Genomic DNA, 26,068 nt, shown 5'->3' on the forward strand with positions numbered 1-26,068 from the left:
TGTGAATCCAGCCAACATGTAAGATTTTTTAAATGCTATTTGGTGAAAGCATAAGAAGCTATTATCTGATAGCCTGCACCATCTGCACCAGCAGTAAACAAAGGAGCTAGCATAGCAGGCGCTACACAAAACGCTGAAATAAAATATAAAACAAGCATTACCTTTGACGAGCTTCTTTTGTTGGCACTCCAATATGTCCCATAAACATCACAATTGGTCCTTTTGTTCGATTAATTCCGTCCATATATATCGAAAATGTCCATTTATAAAGCGCGTTTGATCCAGAAATAAACAGCTTACAAAAACGCAACGTCACTACAAAATATTTCAAAAGTTGCTTATAAACTTTGCCAAAATATTTCAAACTACTTTTGTAATACAACGTTAGGTATTTTTCAATGTTAATAATCGATCAAATTGTAGACTGGGCAATCTATATTCAATACAGGAAAGAAAAGAAACCACCACTGCTTTTCACGTCTTGAGCAACTCACAAATGTGTCCCCAGTTCTGAGTTGGCCTGCTTCTTCATAGCACAAAGGAATAACCTGAACCATATTCCAAAGACTGGTGACATCCAGTGGAAGCGGTAGGAACTGAAAATAGGTTAAATATCCAATGGCAAAGACAACATAGGGAACGGGGGGATTCTGAACGGTTAGTCCTCGGGGTTTTGCCTGTTACATAAGTTCTGTTATACTCAGACATGATTCAAACAGTTTTAAGAAACTTCAGTGTTTTCATCTATGAATAATATGCATATCTTATATTCTTGGCATGAGTAGCAGGAAGTTGAAATTGGACACACTATTTATTCAAAAGGGAAAATTCTGCCCCCTAGCTTTAAGAGGTTAAAGGAAAACTATTTTATATATGAATGCAATGCAAAAAATAATAAACATGTCAGTTTAAACCATGTGTCAAACTCATTCCATTGAGGGCCGAGTGACTGCGGGTTTTCACTCCTCCCTTGTTACTTGATTTGATGAATTTAAGGTCACTGATTAGTAAAGCAACTTACCTCAACTGGTTGTCTTAATTGAAACCAAAAACCATCAGTTTTGACACATCCCTAAAATACAGCACATGGAGCTTTAAGATGTGTGCTAGTTCAGAGACTTCCGTTTTTACATTATTAAAGAGAATTGTCAAATGGACAAATTTGTACATGTAAAAATAGCATAAAATCCACACAGGCCTGATCCCCAAAAATTCACATGCGTGTAAAAAATATACTGTATGCTTGTTTCCCATTAGGTGACCGAGCACGGCGCTCCCCCAGGAAAACTCCCACCGCTATGAAGGAGGAGAAGAAGAGATGGGTGATGCCAAAGTTCCTGCCACACAAGTATGACGTGAAGCTGATCAGTGAGGACAAGGTTGGCGTCCTCTCCACTGCTTTAAAATGTCTGGTTCACTTCTGGCCATCAAGTGTGCACATGTTTTATGTAACTGGGTCGTGTTCATTGGTTACACAATGGGGGGGAAAATGGATCGGAACAGGAAGGGGCTACCTAAACTTGTCGAATAAGAAATGCACATTTTTGTTTTCCGTTTCCAAATAGATTTAAAATATTTTCCATTGCATGCTGTAATGAACATAACACTGGGGTCTATGTTATGTAATTTATATACATTTTTTAACCCTACACCAACAGGTCATCAGTGATGTCCCAGTGGACAGCCTCTTCCGGACTGAGCGCCCTCCGACCAAGGAGATCATGCGCTACTTCATCCGCCACTATGCACTCCGGCTTGGGATGGGAGAGACGGCCCCCTGGGTGGTGGAGGATGAACTGGTCAAGAAGTTCAACTTGCCCAGCAAATTCAGCGACTTCCTCCTTGATCCACACAAGGTAAACCTAGATTTATATGGGGTTTTAACTTTTTTTTTTTTTTTTTTAAACCTCCACATAATCTCCTGTTGATTTTGGAGCAATGGATTATGTGATGGACATAAAATAAAACATTAAGACAAAACAGCATCATACATTGCGTTTAGAAACTATTCATACCCCTTGACCTATTTTACTTTTTGTTCTTACAGCTTGAATTGAAATGTTTAAAAAATCTCACCCTTCTACATACAATACCCCATAATGACAGTGAAAATATGTTTTTAGAGGTTTTTGTTAATTTATTGAAAATTTAAATACAGAAATATCTAATTTTTAAATTAGTTTTCACACCCCCTGAGTCAAGCAACTATAGCTGAGTCTTTCTGGGTTAGTCTCAAAGAGCTTTCCACACCAGGATTGTGCCCATTTATTATTTGGTAAATTCTTCAAGCTCTGTCGAATTGGTTGTTGATCATGCCTAGGCAACAATATTCAGGTTTTGCCATAGATTTTCAAGTAGATTTAAATCAACTAAATTGTCAACTCCGGAACATTCCCTGTCTTGGTGAGCAGTTCCAGTGTAGATTTGGCCTTGTGTTTTAGGTTATTGTCCTACTGAAAGGCGAATTCATCTCCCAGTGTCTGGTGGAAAGCAGACTGAACCTCTTAAGATTTTGCCTGTGGTTAACTCCAATCTGTCTTTATTTATTTTTATCCTGAATATCTCCCCAGTCCGTAAAGATTACAAGCACACCCATAACATGATGTAGCCGCTGCTATGCTTGCAAATATGGAGAGGCTTACTCAGTAATATGTTTGGGGCAAATCCAGTACTTTGTATTCAGGACAAAAAGTGAATTGCTTTGTCAATTTTTTTGCATTATTACTTCAGTGCCTTGTTGCAAACAGGATGCATGTTTTGGAATATATTTTTTATTTTGCACAGGCTTCCTTTTCACTCTGTGAATTACGTTAGTATTTTGGAGCAACTACAATGTTGATCTATCCTCAGTTTTCTCCATTGATTGGCCTCCTAGAGAAATCCATGGCCGGTTTCCTTCCTCTTCGACAACTGAGTTGGGAAGGATGCCTTTATCTTCGTAGTGATATGTATTGATACACCATGAAAAAGTGTAATGACTTCATCATGGTCAAAGGGATATTCGATGTCTGCTTTGTTTTTTACCCATCTACCAATAGGTGCCCTCCCTGGTCTTTGTGGTTGAATCTGTTTGAAATTTACTGCTCGACTGAGGGACCTTACAGATTGTGTGTGTGGGGTACAGAGATGAGGTAGTCATTTAACAAATGTTCAACACTATTATTTCAGAGTCCATGCAACTTAAGTCAAGGGGTATAAATATTTTCTGAAGGCACAGTGTTTTTATATAAAATTAGTTTTTGTGACTAATAGTTTTGTTTGCCTTCTAGTTTTTCACAGATAATCCAGTCTCAGCCAAGCGCAAGAGCCTGAGCTCAACAGAGGGCAAACTCAGTAAGAAGCTGAAGACCTCAAACACCCCGGGAGGAGGGAATTCGGGGAACGAGAAGAAAAATGATTCTCTCGGCATGCCCCTGAGCCCTACAATCTGGGGCCACATGCAGGTTTCTCAAATTTTATACATGCTGATGTGATCTCATTTGCATATATTTTTAGCTGGCTTAGTGGTTTTCTAAAGAATCAGAGGATTTGTTAGATGTTCAATTGAATTTGCATATTTAGTCTTGCAATGGATTGAATCAATAAAGCATCCATTTATTTTGTAGATGAAAATGAATGGCTCGCCTCTGAATATAAAGAACTCCGGAACCCCCAAGAAAAGAGAGGGTGGGGCTTCTGTACTCTCCTCCCCCAAATCCAGCAAAAAACCTGGAGACAAGAAATCTGCTACTGGCAAAAAGACCCCCGGCAAGAGCGGCCAGAAGGCATCATTCAAAAAGGATGAAAAGGGTGGAGGTGCCAAAAAGCCCAAGATGAAGCAAATGACTCTGTTGGACTTGGCCAAGAGCCCTCATTCCGCTGGAAGCCCCAAGAAGAGAGCCCGGAGCACCGGCCCAGGGACCCCCAAGCTTGGCAAGTCCCTGCACCCCATGGCCCTGCATCTGCTGCGCTACTACAAGGAGCACAAGGGCAAGGAGGACAAGAGGAACGCCATGTCCTGTCTCATATCCAAGGCGGCCAAGGCCCTCTCGCCTGAGGACCGGGGCCGGCTTCCTGAGGAGCTCTGCGATCTTGTCCTGAAGCGCTGGGAGTTGCTGGAGCACAAGAAGAAATGGGCGGCCATGAGCGAGGAGGAGAAGCGGGACGTGATGAGGAAGAGGCGCGAGGAGATCAAGGAGAAGCTCCGGGAGAAGACTAAGGAGCGGCGGGAGAAGGAGCTGCAGGTGCGCCGTGAGCAGCAGCGCCGCTATGAGGACCTGGAGATCGAGGGCGGCAAGGCACTGCCTGTCTTCAAGCTGGTCGACATGCCAGAGGGCCTGCCCAATTCCCTGTTTGGAGATGTGGCCATGGTGGCAGACTTCCTCAACTGCTACGCGGGCCTGCTAATGCCCGATGACCAGTACCCGGTGACGGCAGTGGCCTTGATGGAGGCTCTGGCTGGGGAGAAGGCAGGTTTCCTCTACCTGAACCGTGTGCTGGTGGTGCTGCTGCAGACCCTGCTGCAGGACGAGCTGGCTGAGGGCTACAGCGAGCTGGACATGCCCCTGTCAGAGATCCCCCTCACCCTCCACTCTGTCTCTGAGCTGGTGCGCCTGTGCCTGCGGCCGTGTGACGCCCACGGCGATGACTCGGGCTCCGGGGGGGATGATTGGGGCCCCCTAGGGGGCTTCGACCAGGTGGTAAGCAGTGAGTTCCTTGAGCGGCTGGAGGCGGTGGAGGTGTTCGAGTTGACGTCAACGGAGAAGGCCAGCCTGCTGGTGGCACTGTCTCACCGCATCCTCATGACCTACTCGGTGGAGGACCACGTGGACTCCATGCAGCAGCGCTCGGCCGAGCTGTGGAAGGATAGGCTGGCCTCGCTCAAGGAGGTCAACGACCGCAAGCGGGCTGAGAAGCAACGGCGCAAGGAACAAGCTGATGTCAAAGGCGAGGAGGCTGCCAGTGGCGACACGCCGTCAGCCACCACCAAGGTGGAGAAGAAGAAAGAGGGTAGTACCAAGAAAGAGGTGAAGGTGAAAGCAGAGCCGGTGGCCGCGGAGCCGGAAGACATGATCAGTACGGTTAAGAGTAGGAGGCTGATGTCCATCCAGGCCAAGAAGGAAAAGGAGGAGCATGACAGACAGAACAAAGGTAAGGACAGCTGGACATGTAGATCATTAGACTGGGCCAGTTTTCCTTTTCCTGGTGAGGAAATACTCCCTATCATTAGGCAACAGTAAACATGTCGTCCCCACGAATGATGCAGCGCCCCTTTGAGCCAATCAGTGAAATTTTTTTAAATGCCAGGTCTCTATGGCAAGACACATCATTCACTCAAGTTGTCAAAATTCGGCCAGTGGTGTTTTGAGTTCGTGGGTAAGCTAGACTCCTGTCCCAGAGCATGTGTGCCAAATTTCATCACTGAGTAAAACCGATCAAGAAATAGAAACGTGTCCGTTATAGCGCCACCGTGTGGTCGATATGATTGTTCTTGCATATGTTGTTTCTTGAGTGTTTTCAACATGTGTACCAAATGTTGTTACAATATGAATATCGTTGACAGATTTGTATGCATTAGTGCCAGACCACGCACACATGAAAGTTTATTGGTCAATAGCGGCCATGTTTTTAGGTACTAGTCTGGAAAATATTGCTTGATGTGGCATTGTCCATAGATGCCACAGCAAGTTTCATGCAGATTGGTCATTCAGTGGCAGAAGAGTCGCTGGGAACTCTTTTTGAATTTATAAAAGAAAAAAAGATGGGGAAAATGGTGGAAAGTCCATGTCAGACCTTATGAGTCTGTGGCAAATATGTTCCTTGTGAGGAGAGGGACCTATGTTCCAAATGTCATGATTGTAGATAAAACGGTGAGGGGCTTGACCTTTCAAAGTTTGCATTTTCAATTTGTTACAGCGCCATTATCTGGCCATTTTGTAAATGCCACATCTCTATGGTAAGACTCATCTTTCACACAAGTTTCGTTAATGGGGGCAATGCGGTCTGATGTCTCGTGTGACTAACTTATTAACAGACGGAGACAGATCCACAGTCCTCACCCCGATTTTCATTGTGGGGGACAATTAGAAAGGATAAGATGGCTATGGTTGAGTCCATAGTTGCTTAGGTGATTTATGCAATGGCAATGCTCTGTTATGAATGAGTGCCAGCTCAAATTCTGTTTTGTCTCCCCTCAGAGCGTATGGAGAAAGAGGCGGAGGAGGAGCGTGTCCGCAAGCAGAAGGCTGCAGCGGAGAGGGCCTTCCAGGACGGCATCGCCAAAGCCAAACTGGTGCTGAGGAGAATCCCACTGGGAACTGATCGAAACCATAACAGGTCAGCACGCACAATTCAAAGGTTCACAATATGTTTAGGTGTTTTATTTACAGTCGACTCTTGATACATGCACATAGTACTCTGGTTTAGTGCATGCATCCTCAACGGTCCCAAGACATTGGATATATTAGGAATCGACAACTATGTAAACCGTTTTACCACATACAGTTGATTCAGGTCACTGTTGGTTTATATTACCATCGGTATTGACCCGCCAACTCTTTGTCTGTGTGTTAGGTACTGGCTGTTTTCTGATGTTGTGCCTGGCCTGTACATAGAGAAGGGCTGGGTGCACGACAGCATTGACTACAGTTACACCCTCCCCCTGGAAGAGGCTACAGCCGAGCCTGAGGACGAGGAGGCTACCAAAGAGGAGACTAATGGTAAGTTCGTACACTGTCATCACAGCTGAGAGTCGGGGCGGCAGGGTAGCCTAGTGGTTAGAGCGTTGGACTAGTAACCGGAAGGTTGCAAGTTCGAATCCCCGAGCTGACAAGGTACAAATCTGTCGCTCTGCCCCTGAACAGGCAGTTAACCCACTGTTCCTAGTCCGTCATTGAAAATAAGAATTTGTTCTTAACTGACTTGCCTGGTTAAATAAAGGTAAAAACATTTAAAAGTCTGCAAACCTTAGTACTAGGACTTCCTCAGCTTATGCTCTTCACTAGCTATGTTTAGTGCCTCATGTCCCAGAAGAGTAAATAAATATAATTGATAAATATAGCTGTGTGCACATGACAGAAAGGACACACAAGATCAGTTGAATAACAAAACAAGCACTCGATCATGTAGAAACTATTGTTATGTGGAATCATGAGTCTAAATACAAAATCTGTAGTGAATCTGACAAATGGTTCATGAGGAGAAGATGCTTGCAGATTTTGAGCATTAGCGTTACATATGCAAAGAATGAGTTCCAATAGTTTCCTTGTTTTAGATGTCAATAGGAAATTCAGTGTGGTTTATCTTAAGGACATCCACGATAGTGATGACAAGTTGATGGTCCAATGTTGAGTGGATTTACACTGGTTTTAAATGGACACATCAAATAACTCTTGACCATTTCCAAAGTTTTTCTCAAACTATGTTAAGACTTGTACCATGGGCCTACATGTAATTTGGTTATTTTGGTCATGAGAAAAAGTCTTTGGTAGTATTTTTAGCATATGTGCTGATTTGCATCTACTGGTATAGTGTGGCTATCTTTGAATACATCAACTTTATTTTCTTAAACTCTTTAGACTATTGTGATAAGTCAAAAGACCAAAATTTGAGTAAATCTGACTTAGTCCCTGAGGTTTTTTTTAATGATTATTTGGAGCATTAGCGTTACATCAAAAGGTGAATTGGTTATAGTTTCCTTATTTCTTAAGATCTCAGTGCCAAACTTAGTTTCAAGTTGATAGGCCATCGTGGAGTGGATTTACAAAGGATTTCAATGGACACGTAAAATCTGCTTTCCTTATTTATTAATAACTCAGCCTAAGTCAAAGTCGGGGTGTGTGGTTGACCTCATCTCTGCTCTCACATCCAACCTGGATCGATGTTTGGTTTTAATGCAGACAAGAGCACTAAATCCAGCTTCACACAGACATTAGCTGGCAAAGGGTGCCATAGGTTTTTATGGTCAAATCATGACTTCAGTGATCTTCAGGTCAGAAAGTCTGAGTTCTCGAAAGAGGCCTGAGATTCTGAGTTGTACCTGTTCAAAACAATTTTTCCTAGTCTGAGCTCTTCTTTTAAATGTATTTTTATTTTTTTATACATGTTCCCAGCTGTCTTGAACACACTGATTTCCGAGTTTTGAACGTGGCATTAATGATCAAAATGAGATGGCAGGGTATTCTCTTTGAGTCAGGAACCTAAACACCTGCATGCTTGTGTTCAGTTTGTTCAGTTTCCCAAATATGTCTGTTACGTTACGTAAGCAAGGAGACACATTTTATTAGTCACAAGTTCCTCTCTCAATGTGAAAAATCTCACGCGACCCCATTTTTATATCGGCTGATCCCTAATTTGGGAATCGCTGTCTTAACCAATCCCTTCGTTTTTCTCAAACTAAGTTACAGGGTTCGTACGTCATGAAAATCCTGGAAGTAATGGAATTTAAAAAAAAGTTTTCCATCAACTTCTCCGTTGCTCGCAGAGAGATACTGTCGGACATTGCAGCAGCAGTTAGGGCTATATATAGCCTGTAAAATATGATTGAGAACAGACTAGGTAGCCAGTTAAAAATGTATATTGTACCCTGTAGTTAACTGTTTAGCTGCAGTTAGCATGTATGTTTTCGTCATGTTCCCCCAAAAAATCCACTGAAACTTGCAAATAAAATAAGGCCATATAAAGTTGATTAATTTAAACCATTATTTTTTACAACACTCGATTCACTTCGCCATTGTATTAGTTGGGATTGGTTAGTATTAGGGGGTTAAAAAGATTAGCTGTAGCTTTTCTTTTGGATTAGCTTTTCTTTTTTCAACTTGTTTTGTAAATACTTTCAGTTGATTTGGGCATCCAATGTATGGGACATGACAAATCAATCGATGCTAGTCAGCCTGTTAACTGTGTCTTGCACAATGACAGGAGATGCTACATGGGATCAGAGAGCAGCCTCTGTGTCAATACCACATGACACATACTTTTTTTTAAGCGTAAAAGTCATGATATTCCACACGTCAAAAATGTGTATGAACCCTGAAGTTAAGAGAGGCCTACGTACTGAATTTGAGGTAATTTTTTTCAACATTTCCAAAATGGAGGAAAATCAACCTGAGTGACCTTATGGGCCCTTGAGGCAAATTTGTTCAGGATTTAAAAGATGCCTACAAACAAAGTTTAGTCTCTAGGGCAAACAGGGCGACTGATATGAGGATTTAAGTGAAACCGCTTATAACAGTACCATTCTTTGCTAAATTACTCATGACCCTGTAGTTTCTGTTGGGCAACTTCGGAAAAAAATGTTAGTTATTTGACCATGTCAAGTAAGAATTAAGAGAGTAATATAATCACTTCTGTGAAACCTATAATATTCTTAGTTGTAGTAGTTGCAGTGTTAAACCTGGGTCGTATTCATTAGGTCACACCGTAGAAAAACCTAGTGCAACAGGAAATACAAAAATAAGCTATTCTTATTGGTCAAGTTCAGAGAGTCCCTAACTTTCTTTGCCTTTGTGCCTACTGAACACGACCCTGTTCTGTTTCTGGTCCTGCAGATGTTGAGGAGGACGGTGGCAGTCTAGATGGTGCTCTGAGCGAAGGAGCCCACCAGGGGGCGCTAGTCGCCATCTGCATCGAGACCACCACTCCCAACCAGGGACAGAACCTCTGGTGAGAAACTCACTGACAGAAGATCATTAGTTGACTTGATAACCAAACAGATTAGTCGTTCAATAACAATGTTAAAACGATACTTACACCAGAGATCAGATTATATTTGTGCTATGGTATATTATGTGTTTACACCACGCTTATGTTGAAGGTTTGTGTGTGATGCTCCACGGGAACTCGATGACCTGGTGGAGAGCCTCCACACGCAGGGTGTGAGAGAGAGTGAGCTGAAGACCAAGCTGCAAGTCAGGTGAGGAGACATTTGCCTTATATTCCACATACTGAGCCACTGCCTGTTCATCCCGCTATCAACCAGAAGGCGAGGTCAGTACAGGTGCATCAAAGCTGGGACCGAGAGACTGAAAAACAGCTTCTATCTCAAGTCCATCAGACTGTTAAACAGCCATCACTAACATTGAGTGGCTGCTGCCAACATACTGACTCATCTCTAGCCACTTTAATAATAAAAAATTGGATGTAATGTATCACTAGCCTCTTTAAACAATGCCACTTTATATAATGGTTACATACTAGAGGTCGACCGATTATGATTTTTCGCCGCCGATACCGATTATTGGAGGACCCACAAAAAAAGGCCGATACAGATTAATCGGGCTGATATAAAATAAAATGTTTTTTATTTGTAATAATGACAATTACAACAATACTAGATGAACACTTATTTTAACTTAATATAATACATCAATAAAATAAATTTAGCCTCAAGTAAATAATGAAACATGTTCAATTTGGTTTAAATAATGCCGGCAGGTAGGGAAATCCTTGTCTCATCGCGCACCAGCGACTCCTGTTGCGGGCCGGGCGCATTGCGCGATAACCAAGGTTGCCAGGTGCACAGTGTTTCCTCCGACACATTGGTGCGGCTGGCTTCCGGGTTTGATGGCGCTGTGTTAAGAAGCAATGCAGCTTGGTTGGGTTGTGTATCGGAGGACGCTTGACTTTCAACCTTCGTCTCTCCCGAGTCCGTACGGGAGTTGTAGCGATGATACAAGATAGTAGCTACTAAAACAATTCGATACCAAGAAATTGGGGAGAAAAAGGGGTAAAATTCAACAAAAAAATTAAGTAAAAGTGCAATATGTGCTAACGTTTCAGTTCCTTGCTCAGAACATGAGAACACATGAAAGCTGGTGGTTCCTTTTAACATGAGTCTTCAATATTCCCAGGTAAGAAGTTTTAGGTTGTAGTTATATTTCCCTCTATACCATTTGTGTTTTCATATACCTTGGATGTTCTTATAGGCACTTTAGTATTGCCAGTGTAACCGTATAGCTTCCGTCCCCCTCCTTGCTCCTACCTGGGCTCGAACCAGGAACACATCCACAACAGCCTCGAAGCAGCGTTACCCATCGCTCCACAAAAGCCGCTGCCCTTGCAGAGCAAGGGGAACAACTACTCCAAGTCTCAGAGCGAGTGACGTTTGAAACGCTATTAGCACGCACCCCGCTAACTAGCTAGCCATTTCACATCGGTTACACCAGCCTAATCTCGGTAGTTGATAGGCTTGAAGTCATAAACAGCTGCTGGCAAAATGCACAAAAGTGCTGTTTGAATGAATGCTTATGAGCCTGCTGGTGCCTACCATCACTCAGTCAGACTGCTCTATCAAATCATAGACTTAACTATAACATAATAACACACAGAAATACGAGCCGTAGGTCATTAATATGGTCGAATCCGGAAACTATCATCTCGAAAACAAGACGTTTATTCTTTCAGTGAAATACGGAACCGTTCCGTATTACATCTAACGGGTGGCATCCATAAGTCTAAATATTCCTGTTACATTGCACAACCTTCAATGTCATTCTGGTAAAATTCTGGCAAATTAGTTTGCAACGAGCCAGGCGGCCCAAACTGTTATATACCCTGACTCTGCGTGTAATGAACGTAAGAGTAGTGACACAATTTCACCTGGTTAATATTGCCTTCTAACCTGGATTTCTTTTAGCTATATATGCAGGTTTAAAAATATATACTTCTGTGTATTGATTTTAAGAAAGGCATTGATGTTTATGGTTAGGTACAGTCGTGTGACGATTGTGCTTTTTTCGCAAATGCGCTTTTGTTAAATCATACCCCGTTTGGTGAAGTTGGCTGTCTTTGTTAGGAAGAAATAGTCTTCACACAGTTCAATGAGCCAGGCATCCCAAACTGCTGCATATACCCTGACTCTGTTGCAAGAGAAGTGACACAATTTACCTAGTTAAAAGAAATTCATGTTAGCAGGCAATATTAACTAAATATGCAGGTTTAAAAATATATACTTGTGTATTGATTTTAAGAAAGGCATTGATGTTTATGGTTAGGTACACGTTGGATCAACTACGGTCCTTTTTCGCGAATGCGCACCGCATCGATTATATGCAACGCAGGACACGCTAGATAAACTAGTAATATCATCAACCATGTGTAGTTAACTAGTGATTATGATTGATTGTTTTTTATAAGATAAGTTTAATGCTAGCTAGCAACTTACCTTAGCTTCTTACTACATTTGTGTAACAGGCAGGCTCCTCGTGGAGTGCAATGTAAGGCAGGTGGTTAGATCGTTGGACTAGTTAACTGTAAGGTTGCAAGATTGAATCCCCGAGCTGACAAGGTAAAGAAATCTATCGTTCTGCCCCTGAACAAGGCAGTTAACCCACCGTTCCTAGGCCATCATTGAAATGTTCTTAACGGACTTGCCTAGTTAAATAAAGGTGTTAAAAAATTAAACGATTTCCGATTGTTATGAAAACTTGAAATCGGCCCCAATTAATCTGCCAGATTAATCTGTCGACGTCTATTACATACCCTACATTACTCATATGTATATACTGTACTCTATACTGCATCTTGCCTAAGCCGTTCGGCCATTGCTCATGCATCTATTTATATGTACATATTCTTATTCATTCCTTTACACTTGTGTGTAGAAGGTAGTTAGATACGACTGTGTGGTCGGAACTAGAAGCACAAGCATTTCACTACACTCTGCTAACCATGTGCATGTGACAAATAACATTTGAATTGACCCTCCACCAATTCATTCACTCACCCAATGACTGCTTTGTGAGCGACGCCACACTTTATCTAGTCCTATTTATGCAAATGGCCCAGTGTTTTTCCTGGTTAGATCACATGGATCAGGTTTATGTGTGTGACTGACTGACTGGGTGTTGTACGCTGACAGGTACCAGGACATCCTCCACTCTATCAACCTGGCCCGCAAGGGGAACCCGGGGCTGAGGAGCTGCGACGGCCACCAGGAGCTGCTTAAGTACCTGCGCAGCGACGTCATCGAGGTGGCCTCGCGCCTCCAGAAAGGCGGCCTGGGTTACATGGACGACAGCATGGATGAGTTTGAGAGAAAGGTAACTATTTATTCACACAATCAATTGACATGTTTGGAATCAGGAGTTTATCCTGATCACATATCTGGTCAGGTCATATGGGCAGGAAAAACTAATGGCCATACATATTATTTTGTATCTACAAACTTTTCAAGATTTTTGTCAATGCCCATTTACCTGTATTTGTCTTTGGGCCTTGCACATCCAGAAGAGTATGACCTCTGAACTTGACCATTCCCCTCTGACTCCTGTCTGTCTCTGTGTGTTCAGGTGCGTGACCTGGAGAACCTAAAGGACTTTGGGGAGTGCGTCATCACCCTCCAGGCCTGCGTCATCAAGAAGTTCCTGCAGGGCTTCATGGCCCCCAAGCAGCAGAAGAAGAAAAAGCAGGAAGGGGAGGAGAGCAGGAAAACTGAGGAGGTGGATGAGGAGAAGAAGCTGGCGGAGGAGGCAAGGGTGAGTAATACCTATTTTAGACAGAACATGGTATGTTACCTGTAATTTAAAACAAGACAACCCCTTTTCAAACAGCCCCTTTTTTATCACTTTCGTGCAAGTAGCTCGGGCAGTGTAGGCCATCATTGTATATAAGAATTTGTTCTTAACTCACGCTCTCCAGTTAAATAAATAAAAATCTATATTTTTTTGAATAACCCCTTTTATACATGTCAGTGCGTAACCGGCAATTGGAAGAGGGATGATTAAACCATGGGGCCTGTTTGCAATTCAAACTAGGAAGGTGTTAAACAGTAGTGTTATTGAATTTACCTGCATAAAACAATCTTTTCTCGCAGACTCATTACCAGTTTTTTGGTTACAGTGTCATGACTAGGTCTCGAGGTGGATTGTAATGTACCTTGTTTTTTTACCCTCTACCTCGTTCAGATACTAACACAATATGGTATGAAGAAGATGGCATGGTTAACAACAGTGAGATTTGTGTCTGTATATGAAAGGGGTATTACTGACGACTGGTCCTGAGTCCGATGTTTCTTCATCCTGCTAATGGTTAAGGATAGGATTGAAGCTAGGGTAATCTGATTCTTGATCTGGTTTTAAAGGGCTTCTACCCCGAGCTGTATTTGAGCTTAAGGAGGACTGTCTTTTCAAATCAAAAAAATGTTTTAAAGTGCACTTTAAACACACTTCTGTAAAAATCGATACAATAAAAAAAAAGTTATTAAAAAAAGTAGTAATTTGTCTGCCGTGCAGGTGGCGACGGCAGTAGAGAAATGGAAGACAGCGATCCGCGAGGCCCAGACCTTTTCCCGGATGCACGTGCTGCTGGGCATGCTGGACGCCTGCATCAAGTGGGACATGTCGGCAGAGAACGCACGCTGCAAGGTGTGCCGCAGGAAAGGTGGGTGATCCTCAATGTCCTGGAGCTGTATGAGGGAGTCCGAAACTGGTGTCAATGGCAAGAAAATGCCAATTAGTAAGAAACCATTACAGATAGTGTCCTAAAAGTGTATCTAATTTTAACAAGTCGATCAGAGGTAAATAAAAACAAAAAAAATAAGGGGGGTGTTGTTGGTTGCACATCGTGCCCCAAGGTCTCGTCAAGAAAACCTTTCTCAGTATTGAGTCAGCTATACCAGCCTTTCCCAAACTCGGTCCTGCCCCCCCCCCCCCCCGGGGTGCAAGTTCTTTGCCTTAGCACTACACAGCTGATTCAAATAATCAAAGCACGCTGATGAGTTGGTTATTTGAATCAGCTGTGTAGTGCTCGGGCAAAAACCACAATATGCACCCAAGGGAGACCCCAGTACCGAGTTTCGTTAAACCCTGATTTACAATAAAAGCATTTGACTGTCATTTTCTGCCTGTTGGAGATAATCCACCTGAGTAAGGTGCTGTGAAGACTTCGGCTATCCACAAATCACCTTGCATTCCACTCAAGCCGGAGTGTCAATCTGGCCCACGAGGTGGTTTGAGTAAAAAATGTATAAACAAACATTTTAGGGGTTTGCTGGCCCCTGCACTAAAGGAATCTTTGCAGTAAAAATGAGCAAATCTGTTCATGGCCTTCGAGTCAAACCTCTCAAACAGGCAGAAAGACATGATTGACTAATGTATAGAGTCTTTGAATGACTGAAGTGGAGTTGCTATGTGACGTTGTCAGCTACAGTTGAAGTCAGAAGTTTACATACACTTAGGTTGGGGTCATTAAAACTCGTTTTTCAACCACTCCACAAATTACTTGTTAACAAACTACAGTTTGGGGCCTCCCGGGTTGGGCAGTGGTCTAGGGCACTGCATCGCAGCGCTAGCTGTGCCACCAGAGACTCTGGGTTCGCGCCCAGGCTCTGTTGCAGCCGGCCGTGACCAGGAGGTCTGTGGGGTGACACAAAATTGTCCTAGCATCGTCCGGGTTAGGGGGGGGTTTGGCCGGTAGGGATATCCTTCTCTTATCGCGCACCAGCGACTCCTGTGCCGGGTGCAGTGCACGCTAACCAAGGTCGCCAGGTGCACGGTGTTTCCGCCGACACATTGGTGTGGCTGACTTCCGGTTTGGATGCGTGCTGTGTTAAGAAGCAGTGTGGCTTGGTTGGGTTATGTTTTGGAGGAAGCATGGCTTTCGATCTTCGTCTCTCCCGAGCCCGTACAGGAGTTGTAGCGATGAGACAAGATAGTAATTACTAACAATTGGATACCACGAAAAAGGGGGTAAAAATAAAAACTACAGTTTTGGCAAGTCAGTTAGGACATCTACTTTGCATGACACAAGTAATTTTTCCAACAATTGTTTACAGACAGATTATTTCACTTATAATTCACTATCACAGTTCCAGTGGGTCAGAAGTTTACATACACTAAGTTGACTGCCTTTTTTAAACCGCTTGGAAAATTCCAGAGAATTATGTCATGGCTTTAGAAGCTTCTGATAGGCTAATTGACATAATTTGAGTCAATTGGAGGTGTACCTGTGGATGTATTTCAAGGCCTACCTTCAAACTCAGTGCCTCTTTGCTTGGCATCATAGGAAAATCAAAAGAAATCATCCAAGACCTCAAAAGAAATTGTAGACCTCCACAAGTCTGGTTTATCCTTGGAAGTAATTTCCAAACGCCTGAAGGTACCACGTTCATCTGTACAATCAATAGTACGCAAGTATAAACACCATGGGACCATGCAGCCGTCATACTGTTCAGGAAGGAGACTCATTCTGTCTCCTAGAGATGAACGTACTTTTGTGCGAAGAAGTTCAAATCAATCCCAGAACAACAGCAAAGAACCTTGTGAAGAAAACGGGTGATGCGGAAACGGGTACGAAAGTATATATCCACAGTAAAACGAGTCCTATATCGACATAACCTGAAAGGCCACTCAGCAAGGAAGAAACCACTGCTCCAAAACTTCCATAAAAAAGCCAGACTAGGCTTTGCAACTGCACATGGGGACAAATATCATACTTTTTGGAGAAATGTCCTCTGGTCTGATGAAACAAAAATAGAACTGTTTGGCCATAATGACCATTGTTATGTTTGTTGGAAAAAGGGTTAGGCTTGCAAGCCGAAGAACACCATCCCAACCGTGAAGCACGGCGGTGGCAGCATGTTGTCGGGGTGCTTTGCTGTCGTAGGGACTGATGCACTTCATAAAATAGATGTCATCATGAGGAAGGAAAATTATGTGGATATATTGAAGCAACATCTCAAGTTAAAGCTTGGTCATAAATTGGTCTTCCAAATGGACAATGACACCAAGCATACTTCTAAAGTTGAGGCAAAATTGCTTAAGATGTTGTAGAGGCCAACACAAAGCCCTGACCTCAATCCCATAGGAAATTTGTGGGCAGAACTGAAAAAGCGTGTGTGAGCAAAGAGGTCTACAATCCTGGCTCCGTTTCACCAGCTCTGTCAGGAGGAATGGGCCAAAATTCACCCAACTTATTGTGGGAAGCTTGTGGAAGGATACCTGAAACGTTTGACCCAAATTAAACAATTTAAAGGCAACGCTACCAAATACTAATTGAGTGTATGTTCCCAGTGGGTATGTGATGAAAGAAATAAAAGCTGAAATAAATCATTATCTTACTATTGTTCTGACATTTCCCATTATTAAAATAAAGTGATGATCCTAACTGACCTAAGACAGGAGATTTTTACTAGTATTAAATGTCAGGAATTGTAATAAAAAAATTATAAAATAAAGTTTAAATGTATTTGGCTACGGTGTATGTAAACATCTGACTTCATGTGTTGATCTTTGCTGTAGTAAATGTATTACCTGATTTAACCAGTTGTGTTATTGGAACCCATTCTCTCTTCCAATAACAGCCTGTACTCTCTCCAGGGACAGGGCTGAGGCCTCCTGTCCTCGTGCTGCGGGACATGGTTAGCCCCAGTCCCAGGCAGGGCAGGTGGATGAGCCCAGAGCAGGGACAGAGTAGTGTCAGACAGGTGCAGGTGTACCACATGCTGCCACAAAGCCACACTACAGGTGAACTAGCAGTACGATACTACAGTATAAGGCCCTGTATAAGTATTGGTAATATAATTACTATAAGTAGAAGTACAATACTCAAGGCCATGTGTGACAACACACTGCTTTCTCCTATCCATCTCAACACTGCTTTCTCCTATCCATGTTGCTGATCTTACATTAGCAGAGATGGTGTATTGGAAACCTACCCAGTGATATCAGGTTAGACATGACTTGTAACTTTATCTTGAACTACAAATATTTGGGAATGAGAGACATTTATATAGGTTATAAATGATTATGATGAATCCTTGTTTTGGTAGAAATAATGGGTGTGCCCTTATCCCTGGGGGTTTGACCAACTGTCTCATTGTAAATTGGGCCCTACCAAATTAACTTTGATGTGTGATGGCAGCTTCTTGGCTCAATCCCGTATCATCCACTACTCCTTGTAGGTGTGGGTCCTGGGCTGTGAGGCATGCAGCGCGGACATTGTTTGCTCAGTTGTAGGTTTTGCACGCACACTCCATACAGAGAGGCTTCTCCTTATTTAATGTAACTTTTGCTGGTCTTAGTGACTTCAGACAATTAAAAATGTATGTATAGAGTTAATGACAGTGTAGGCCTAAACTATTTACTAAGTCTGCGATGATGATGATGATTTTCTCTCCTCTCTCCATCCTTCCTTCAGGTGAGGATGACAAGCTCATCCTGTGTGACGAGTGCAACAAGGCCTTCCACCTGTTCTGTCTGCGCCCCGCCCTCTACCGCATCCCCCAGGGGGAGTGGCTGTGTCCCGCCTGCCAGCCCGCCGTGCAAAGACGCTGCTCCCGCGGAAGGTAGGTTTCACACGATAACACACAACACCTCACTGGAGGATTAAAGACTTAGCTGTGTCTAAACTTTCTGGTTCTTTGTCAAACTTGACAATTAAGCTGTTTCAATCTAAAGGTGGTACTGTAGAAGCCACTAGGTAAATACTCGTGTTTTATTATTTTGACTCCACTGATGAGCCCCCAAATCAGCCCCTAGTTTCAAATGTTCTTCCAAACTTAAGGCGTGTAAAGAAAAGCCTTTTGGATGAACGCTCTTTAACAGAATGCTGATGGCTACTTTTTGTTTCAGAAACTACAATGAGGACACTGAGGAAGAGGAGGATTCTGAGGATGAAGAGGAGTCTGAATCTGAGGACTCTGATGAAGAGGATAAGGAGGATAATGATTACAAGGCTGTGGGCCACAGCTGTGAGTATTATTGAGCCCAGTAGGGACCCTTACTTACCCAATGTAACAGTACTGAGTCTTGTCAATAGATTTTGAAGTAGATTTAAGTAAACTTTAACTTTTCCACTAAGGAACATTCACTGTCTTCTTGGTAAGCAACTCCAGTGTAGATTTGACCTTGTGTTGTAGGTTATTGTCCTGCTGAAAGGTGAATTTCTCTTCCACTGTCTGGTGGAAAGCAGACTGAAGGTTTTCCTCTAGGATTTGCCTGGTCTTGGCTCATCTCATTTCTTTTTATCCTGAAAAACTCCCCAGTCTTTTCAGAGATCAAACATACCATGATGCAACCACCACCATGCTTAAAAATGAGGCAGTTACTTAGTGACGTGTTGGATTTGCCCCAACCATGAGGCTTTTAATTTAGGCCAAACAGTGTATTCCTTTGGTGTGATGATAAAGGACGCATGTTTTGGAATTTTTGTATTATGTACATTTGTATTCTTCTTATCACTCTGTCATTTAGGTCATTATTTCGGAGTCAAATTCAAGCTGCTTTTATTGGCATGAAAATGGTGTCAATATTGCCAAAGCAACAATGTATACATTGTAATAAAATTATAACTTATAATAATAAATATGGTAGTAAATAATAATAATAAAATAACAATATATTAGAAATGTAATCACTACAATGTTGTTGATCCATCCTCAGTTTTCTCCCATCTCAGCCACCACTGTTTTAAAATCACCTGCTGCCTCATGGAGACATCCCTGAGCAGTTTTCTCCCATCTCAGCCACCACTGTTTTAAAATCACCTGCTGCCTCATGGAGACATCCCTGAGCAGTTTTCTCCCATCTCAGCCACCACTGTTTTAAAATCACCTGCTGCCTCATGGAGACATCCCTGAGCAGTTTTCTCCCATCTCAGCCACCACTGTTTTAAAATCACCTGCTGCCTCACGGAGACATCCCTGAGCAGTTTTCTCCCATCTCAGCCACCACTGTTTTAAAATCACCTGCTGCCTCATGGAGACATCCCTGAGCAGTTTTCTCCCATCTCAGCCACCACTGTTTTAAAATCACCTGCTGCCTAATGGAGACATCCCTGAGCAGTTTTCTCCCATCTCAGCCACCACTGTTTTAAAATCACCTGCTGCCTCATGGAGACATCCCTGAGCAGTTTTCTCCCATCTCAGCCACCACTGTTTTAAAATCACCTGCTGCCTCACGGAGACATCCCTGAGCAGTTTTCTTCCTGTCCTGCAGCTCAGAAGGACGACTATCTTTGTCTGGGTGGCTTAATACATAATCCAGTGCATAATTATTAACTTGACCATGCTTAAAGAGCTCTTTTAAAGTCTGGTTTGTTATTGTTAACCATTTACCAATCATTGCCAGTTTTCATGAGTTGAATCTGTGCTTGAAATTCAGTACTTGACCAAGGGACCTTATGTACAGTGCCTTCAGAAAGTATTCCCACCTCTTCTTCCATTTTGTGGTTACAGCCTGAATTTTAAAATGGATTACATTTAGATTTGTCACTGGCCTACACAATACCCTATAATGTCAGTGGAATCATGTTTTTAGACATTTTTACAAATGAAAAGCTGAAATGCCTTGAGTCACGTGTTCAGCCCTTTGTTATGGCAAGCCTAAATACATCCAGGGGTTAAAAAAAAAATGTTAAATCACTTAAGTTGCATGGACTCACTGTGTTCAACAGTAGTGTTTTTAACAGGATTTTTCTTATGAACGCATCTCTGTGCTCCACACATACAATTATCTGTCATGTCAAGCAGTGAATTTCAACCACCAAGGCCAGGAAGAGTTTCCAATGCCTTTCAAAGAAGGGCACCTATTGGAAGGTAGGTAAAAAGAAAAAGGTAGTCATTGAATATCCCTTTGAGGATGGTGAAGTTATTAATTACACTTTGGATGGTGTATTAATACACCCAGTTACCACAAAGATACAGGTGTCCTTCCTAACTCTGTTGCCGTAGAGGAAGGAAGCCCCTCGGGGATGTCACCATGAGGCCAATGGTGACGTTAAAACAGTTAGTTTGTTTAGTGGCTGTGATAGGAGAAACTGAAAATGTATCAACATTGTATTTACTCAATAATACTAACCTAATTGACAGAGTGAAAAGAAGGACACCTGTACAGAATACAAATATTCCAAAACAAGCTTCCTGTTTGTAACAAGGCAGTAATACTTTTTTTAAATGGCAAAGCAATTAACACTTTGTATTCAGGACAAAAAGTTATGTTTGGGGCAAATCCAATACAACATGTTACTGAGTACCACTCCATATTTTTCGCATATTGGTAGCTGCGTCATGTTATGGGTATGATTGCAATTGCTAAGGATGAGTTTTTCAGGATAATAAAAATAAATCACAGGCAAAATCCTAGAGGTAAACCTGGGTCAGTCTGCTTTCCACCAGACACTGGAAGATTAATTAACCTAAAACACAAGGCCAAATCTTCACTGGAGTCACTTACCAAGAACACAGAGAATGTTCCTGAGTGGACAAGTTAGTTTAGACTTAAAGGGCCTGAGTGGGAAGGGCCTGTAGTGTAGCAGGGGTTTTTACATAGATACTAGGGCCCAGACTTTCTCCTGTCCTGACCAGAGAGAACTGAACAGCCCAAACATTTTACGGATGCAGAGAAAGATGGGAATGACAGGAATGTGGTGCAGTATTCTGAGCTCGTTCGCTCCCCTCTTCATTGTCTGAGTGTCGTCGTCCCTTTTTGATCTGGTGGGCTTTTCACCCCCGGCTTGGCTGACGGTATGTGGCAGAGTGATCCTCTGTGAGTTTAGGCCTGCACGTAAGGTAACCACACACAATTGGGTTTGGAAGACTGGTGGTTATAGGGCTGCCGTAGCAGGTCATTTTTTCCCCCCCTGCAGATCTGGCAACATAACATTGCAAACCAAACTGTGAGGGAGGATTCAGCCCAGTGCATTTTGAGGTCTCTTGACTTCACATAGCTCCCTCCCTCTGAGAAGTTGGGCTTGTTGATGAGCCTAGTCGACCAGAGATATTTTTAGGATGTCTATTAAAATATATATTTTTAATCTGGATGTTTTAGCATTTTACTTGTCATTATAGCTTCACCCCTATTCTTACAGTTCATACAGGTACAACAAATGGCTGATTGAAATGTTTTTCTGATGGTGTCGGTGTATATTTAACTGCTTCCCAGTGAGATCAAGGAAGAAGACAAAGAACTCTAAAGCATTGAAGGCGCCCAGTAAGGCGTCTAAGAAGCACTCTCCCCCCAGTAAACCCAGCAAACAGAGGGCCGCCCCTAGCAGTCCTGCAGACATCGACGAGCTGGTGAGAACACACACACCCTATGGCTCATGGTTAGGAAGACTTTGGTCTGACCTCCCGGGTGGTGCAGCGGTCTAAGGCTATAATACAGACCCGGGTTCGATTCCAGGCTGTGCCGCAGCCGGCCCGTGACCGGGAGACCCATGCGGCTGTGCACAATTGGCCCAGCATCGTCCGGGTTAGGAGAAGGTTTGGCCGGCCGGGATGTCCTTGTCCCATCGTTCTCTAGCGACTCCTTGTGGTGGGCCCGCCGCATGCACGCTGACTTCGGTCGCCAGTTGTATGGTGTTTCCTCCGACACATTGGTGCAGCTGGCTTCCGGGTTTAAGCGAGCAGTGTGTCAAGAAGCAGTGCGGCTTGGCAGGGTCGTGTTTCGATGGACGCATGGCTCTCGACCTTCTCTCTGTATGGGAGTTGCCGCGATGGGACAAGTCTGTATATACCAATTGGATTCCATGAAATTGGGAAGGAAAAAATAGTAAAGAAAAAAAGTGCCAAAAAAAATTGGCTTTAGTAAGCCAGCTTCTATGCAGATAACTTGACCCCTTGCCAATACTAATATGGTGTGTTTGGTTTGCTGCAGGTGTGTCGGAGCTCAAAGACAGGTGTGCGTCGGCAGGCCCTGGAGCTGGAGAGGAGCGAGGAGATCCTGCAGAAACTGGTCAAATTCCGCTACAGTTGGCCATTCAGGTGAGACTGATGCACTTCTAGTCTGTTAGACTGGCATGCAGTTAAACATTTGTGAAGCTGGGAAGTGTCTCCTGAAAGTGTTTAAGCTATGGCTTGAGTGGCACAACTAACTTTGGACTTTTACTCCTATCTCAATGTAACAATATACATTGACACTAACTATATATATATAAATATCAGACCGTTGATTAGATGCAGGTTCAGTGTAAGTGTTCATGTGAATTCCATGGAAATAGTATCAAGATATATAGATCTGAGACGGTAGACCTGACCCCTAACCTCCCTGTCTTCTCTCCTCGCTCCAGAGAGCCGGTGTCAGTAGAGGAGGCGGAGGACTACTTTGACATCATCTCCAGCCCCATGGACTTCCAGACCATGCAGGCCAAGTTCAGCGAGGGCCAGTACCGCCACGCCCAGGACTTCCTGGAGGACGTCAAGCTGGTGTTCTCCAACGCCGAGGAGTACAACCAGACGGGCAGCTCGGTGCTCTCCTGCATGGCCAAGACTGAGCAGAGCTTCACCCAGCTGCTCCACAAGCTGCTACCCGGCCTCGGCTACTTGCGCCGGCGCCAGAGGAAGAGGGTCAGTCGGACCCCTCAGGACGAGGAGGAAGAGGAGACGCCCAAGGTTCGGAAGATGCAGAATGGGAAAGGCAAGGTGGGTCGGCCCAGGAAAGTAGTGGTGGAGCAGAGGAGAAAGGAAGAGGAGGAGAGCGAGGAAGAGGGCAGCAGGAAGAGCAAGCGGGCGGCGACCACATCCAGCCGGAGAGACTACCGAGAGCAAGAGAGTGATGGCGGGGAGGGCGGCAACCGGAGAACTAGGCAGCGGGGGGGCGACGGTGGGGATAGTGACGAGGAGAACGGGGCCAGCCACCGACATTCCAAGCTGCAAAAACGTTCATAATGAAGTCCAGGGTGCTTCTTGTGTTTGTCTTTTCAAATTTCTGCCCCTAAAATGAAAACAGAACACCCCTCCCAATTCTGAGGAAATGGGACTCAACTTCTCAGATGGAGTTTTTTGTGTTTTTGGTTTTATGTTAATATTTTTGAGTAAAAAAAGAAACTGATTTATATTTGTAATGCGATTTAATATTTGGTGACTTTTTTTCAAACAGACATTTACATCTAAGACGAGAGGATTTGTCAGAGCTCTTTGAGAATTTTAATTTATCCCCCCCACCCCTTACATTTTGGTCATCCTCCCAGGTTTAAAGTTGTAATTTAGCTTCTGTGCGGCTTGCACTGTGAGGGATGGGCTGTTAACCGTTGTCCAGGAAATAACTAATTTATGTCGATGTACAGTCCTCATTCTCTGGTTTTGCTTTTTAACGTGACTAAACACTGGCTTTTGGGCAACCCAGCCGTGCGAAGGCACCAAATCCCTTGGTGTGTATGTCTGAATTCTTCCTTCCACCAACGGCTTAGCCATCATTCTGCCTAAACATTTGAACCATACAGATAATCCAGGTTTTTACGTATGCAATTCAGTTTCCTGTGTTGACAATGAAAAGACCTATTGTAAAAACAACGGTACATTTTAACCCCCTCTTTCTCCAGAGGACTCTGTTCTTGTTGCAGTGTCTCATTCCTGGTCCACCGCTTTACCCGACCTTTCACCTCCAGAATGTCCTCAAATTCAGTAGATAATTTCCCTTAAACTTCGCCCTGTAGTTCTCTCCCTGTAAAATTAGGGCTGCCTTTTGTGGTAGGGCTCTACTGTCATTATAGGCATTTATTATTTTAAACCACAAATCCAAGCATAGCCATGGTCTAAATGCATGGAAATGTGTTTTGTTGACTTGAAAATGGGATTCTCATGATTTGTTTTGTTGCACATTTTGGCCGAATTGATTGAAAGGAAGTGTATGAAATACTTGCGAGCGATAACCACTTCCTTCCTCAAAGATTTGTCAAGCGGTCATCTTTATGCCGTGTCATCAATACAAGGTCTGGTTAGGTTCTAGTCCGATGTTGGCGATCTGTGTGTGGAGGAGGGTTCGTGGACCATGAGCCGGATTGTTCGGTTCAAATCCTTCAGGTTATTACCATTGCTTCAAACTCCTTATTGTGTATGTTTCCATTCATTAGCACCAGGTGGTGCTATACTCCTGCACTTTTAACCAGCATAGTGCAAGTCATGGTCCCTTGAGAACCTCTTGTCTTGTTCATATCCTTTCCTTCAACAACCTCATGCACATTCTACTGTGGAGTAGGTGTTAAAAAAAAACTTCTCCCTCGCTAGTGTGTGTACCCTGTACCATAATCGAACCTTGGAGAGCACTATGGTCCTTGGGAGTAATTCTCAGATGGGGTGTTGGGGTATCTATTTACAGAACACCGGTTAGGTGGTCATACAATGCAGATGTCTTGACTATGACCTGTCCTGTATGTGCAGTTCTATGCAGTATGTTAGTGCTTTTCCAACACTACTGTTATTGAATCGTCAAGCCTATGATCTCATTTTTAATTTGGTACTTATCATTTGGGCAGTTTTAAAAAGCTTTTTTTTTTTTTTGTACTACTCGAATTCTGTGTCTGAAATGATTGAAATGTAATTTTTGGCTGTTCAATTACATTGAATATTTAGATGGAAGAGCAGATCTAAAGAATTGCAAAAGTGACAGCCCTCCTCAGTAAAACTCCTGTTGTAAATACTTTCTTTCTTTCCGGAGGAACTAAAAAAGTATTTTACACTTTAAAAAAAGATTTATCGTCGCAACTGGGGTCGGGATTGGTTGGACAGGTGTGGGGCTCACATGTAAAGAATCCCCCCCCCCCCCTATTTTTTTTTTTTTTTTTTAAGGATATGGGTATGAAGTTTAGATCTCCCCTTTGTTTTGAGGTTAATAGTATTCCCCCAGCCATCACTGCCAATGGTAAACCTGATAGAGAATTGCCAGTGGGGAGGAGTTAGCCATGGGACCGCAGGCTGACTTATGTTTTCTTTACTTTTTAATAAAACATCATACAATGGTATCGCTTTCTACTGTCTTGCTTATTTCTGTCGTCTTTTATTCTTTGTGGTTGGTTTACCTTCCTCGGTTGAATGCACTGATTCTAAGTTGTCTGCTTAATGACTGAAATGTAAATGTTGGTAAAGGTCCTGTGCATTGTGAAAGGTGGTTACAACCCAGTACATGTATGCTTAGTGGAGAAATTAGTTTGAAGATGCCTTGTGGAATTAAAGCTGCTCCCAGTCATCTGAGGGGGGACAACTTTGCCTGAAAAGCTGTCCTATTAAGGAAGCTTTTGTGGAGTCAAGTGAAACTCTGTCTCGGGTTTCATTGCCTTGCCGTGACGGCTGGAACACTGTCGTGGGGGCTTCAGCAGTCTGTCTGCTGTCGGTCTCTCTGGTCCGATCTCATTGGGCCTGTACTCTCTCACCCGGAGA

General features: G+C 43.3%; 1 protein-coding gene across 2 annotated transcripts in view; it reads left to right on the top strand.

Annotated features, from left to right (window-relative positions):
* Window positions 1-25,653, top strand: part of LOC115141680 (tyrosine-protein kinase BAZ1B-like) — a 29,928-nt gene extending 4,275 nt beyond the window's left edge. For both annotated transcript variants that reach the window (XM_029680768.2, XM_029680769.2), the window contains 16 exons: window positions 1,258-1,379; window positions 1,659-1,856; window positions 3,270-3,443; window positions 3,606-5,130; window positions 6,177-6,315; window positions 6,553-6,698; window positions 9,528-9,642; window positions 9,794-9,892; window positions 12,839-13,019; window positions 13,269-13,454; window positions 14,211-14,358; window positions 18,115-18,262; window positions 18,549-18,667; window positions 21,858-21,991; window positions 22,572-22,678; window positions 22,984-25,653. In XM_029680768.2, the coding sequence (XP_029536628.2) occupies window positions 1,258-1,379; window positions 1,659-1,856; window positions 3,270-3,443; window positions 3,606-5,130; window positions 6,177-6,315; window positions 6,553-6,698; window positions 9,528-9,642; window positions 9,794-9,892; window positions 12,839-13,019; window positions 13,269-13,454; window positions 14,211-14,358; window positions 18,115-18,262; window positions 18,549-18,667; window positions 21,858-21,991; window positions 22,572-22,678; window positions 22,984-23,581 (4,139 nt within the window). In that variant the 3' untranslated portion in view covers window positions 23,582-25,653. The remainder of the gene's footprint in view (window positions 1-1,257; window positions 1,380-1,658; window positions 1,857-3,269; window positions 3,444-3,605; window positions 5,131-6,176; window positions 6,316-6,552; window positions 6,699-9,527; window positions 9,643-9,793; window positions 9,893-12,838; window positions 13,020-13,268; window positions 13,455-14,210; window positions 14,359-18,114; window positions 18,263-18,548; window positions 18,668-21,857; window positions 21,992-22,571; window positions 22,679-22,983) is intronic.
* Window positions 25,654-26,068: the final 415 nt, after the last annotated feature.

The sequence above is a fragment of the Oncorhynchus nerka genome, linkage group LG14 (assembly GCF_034236695.1).
Source record: "Oncorhynchus nerka isolate Pitt River linkage group LG14, Oner_Uvic_2.0, whole genome shotgun sequence".
Lineage (NCBI taxonomy): Eukaryota > Metazoa > Chordata > Actinopteri > Salmoniformes > Salmonidae > Oncorhynchus > Oncorhynchus nerka.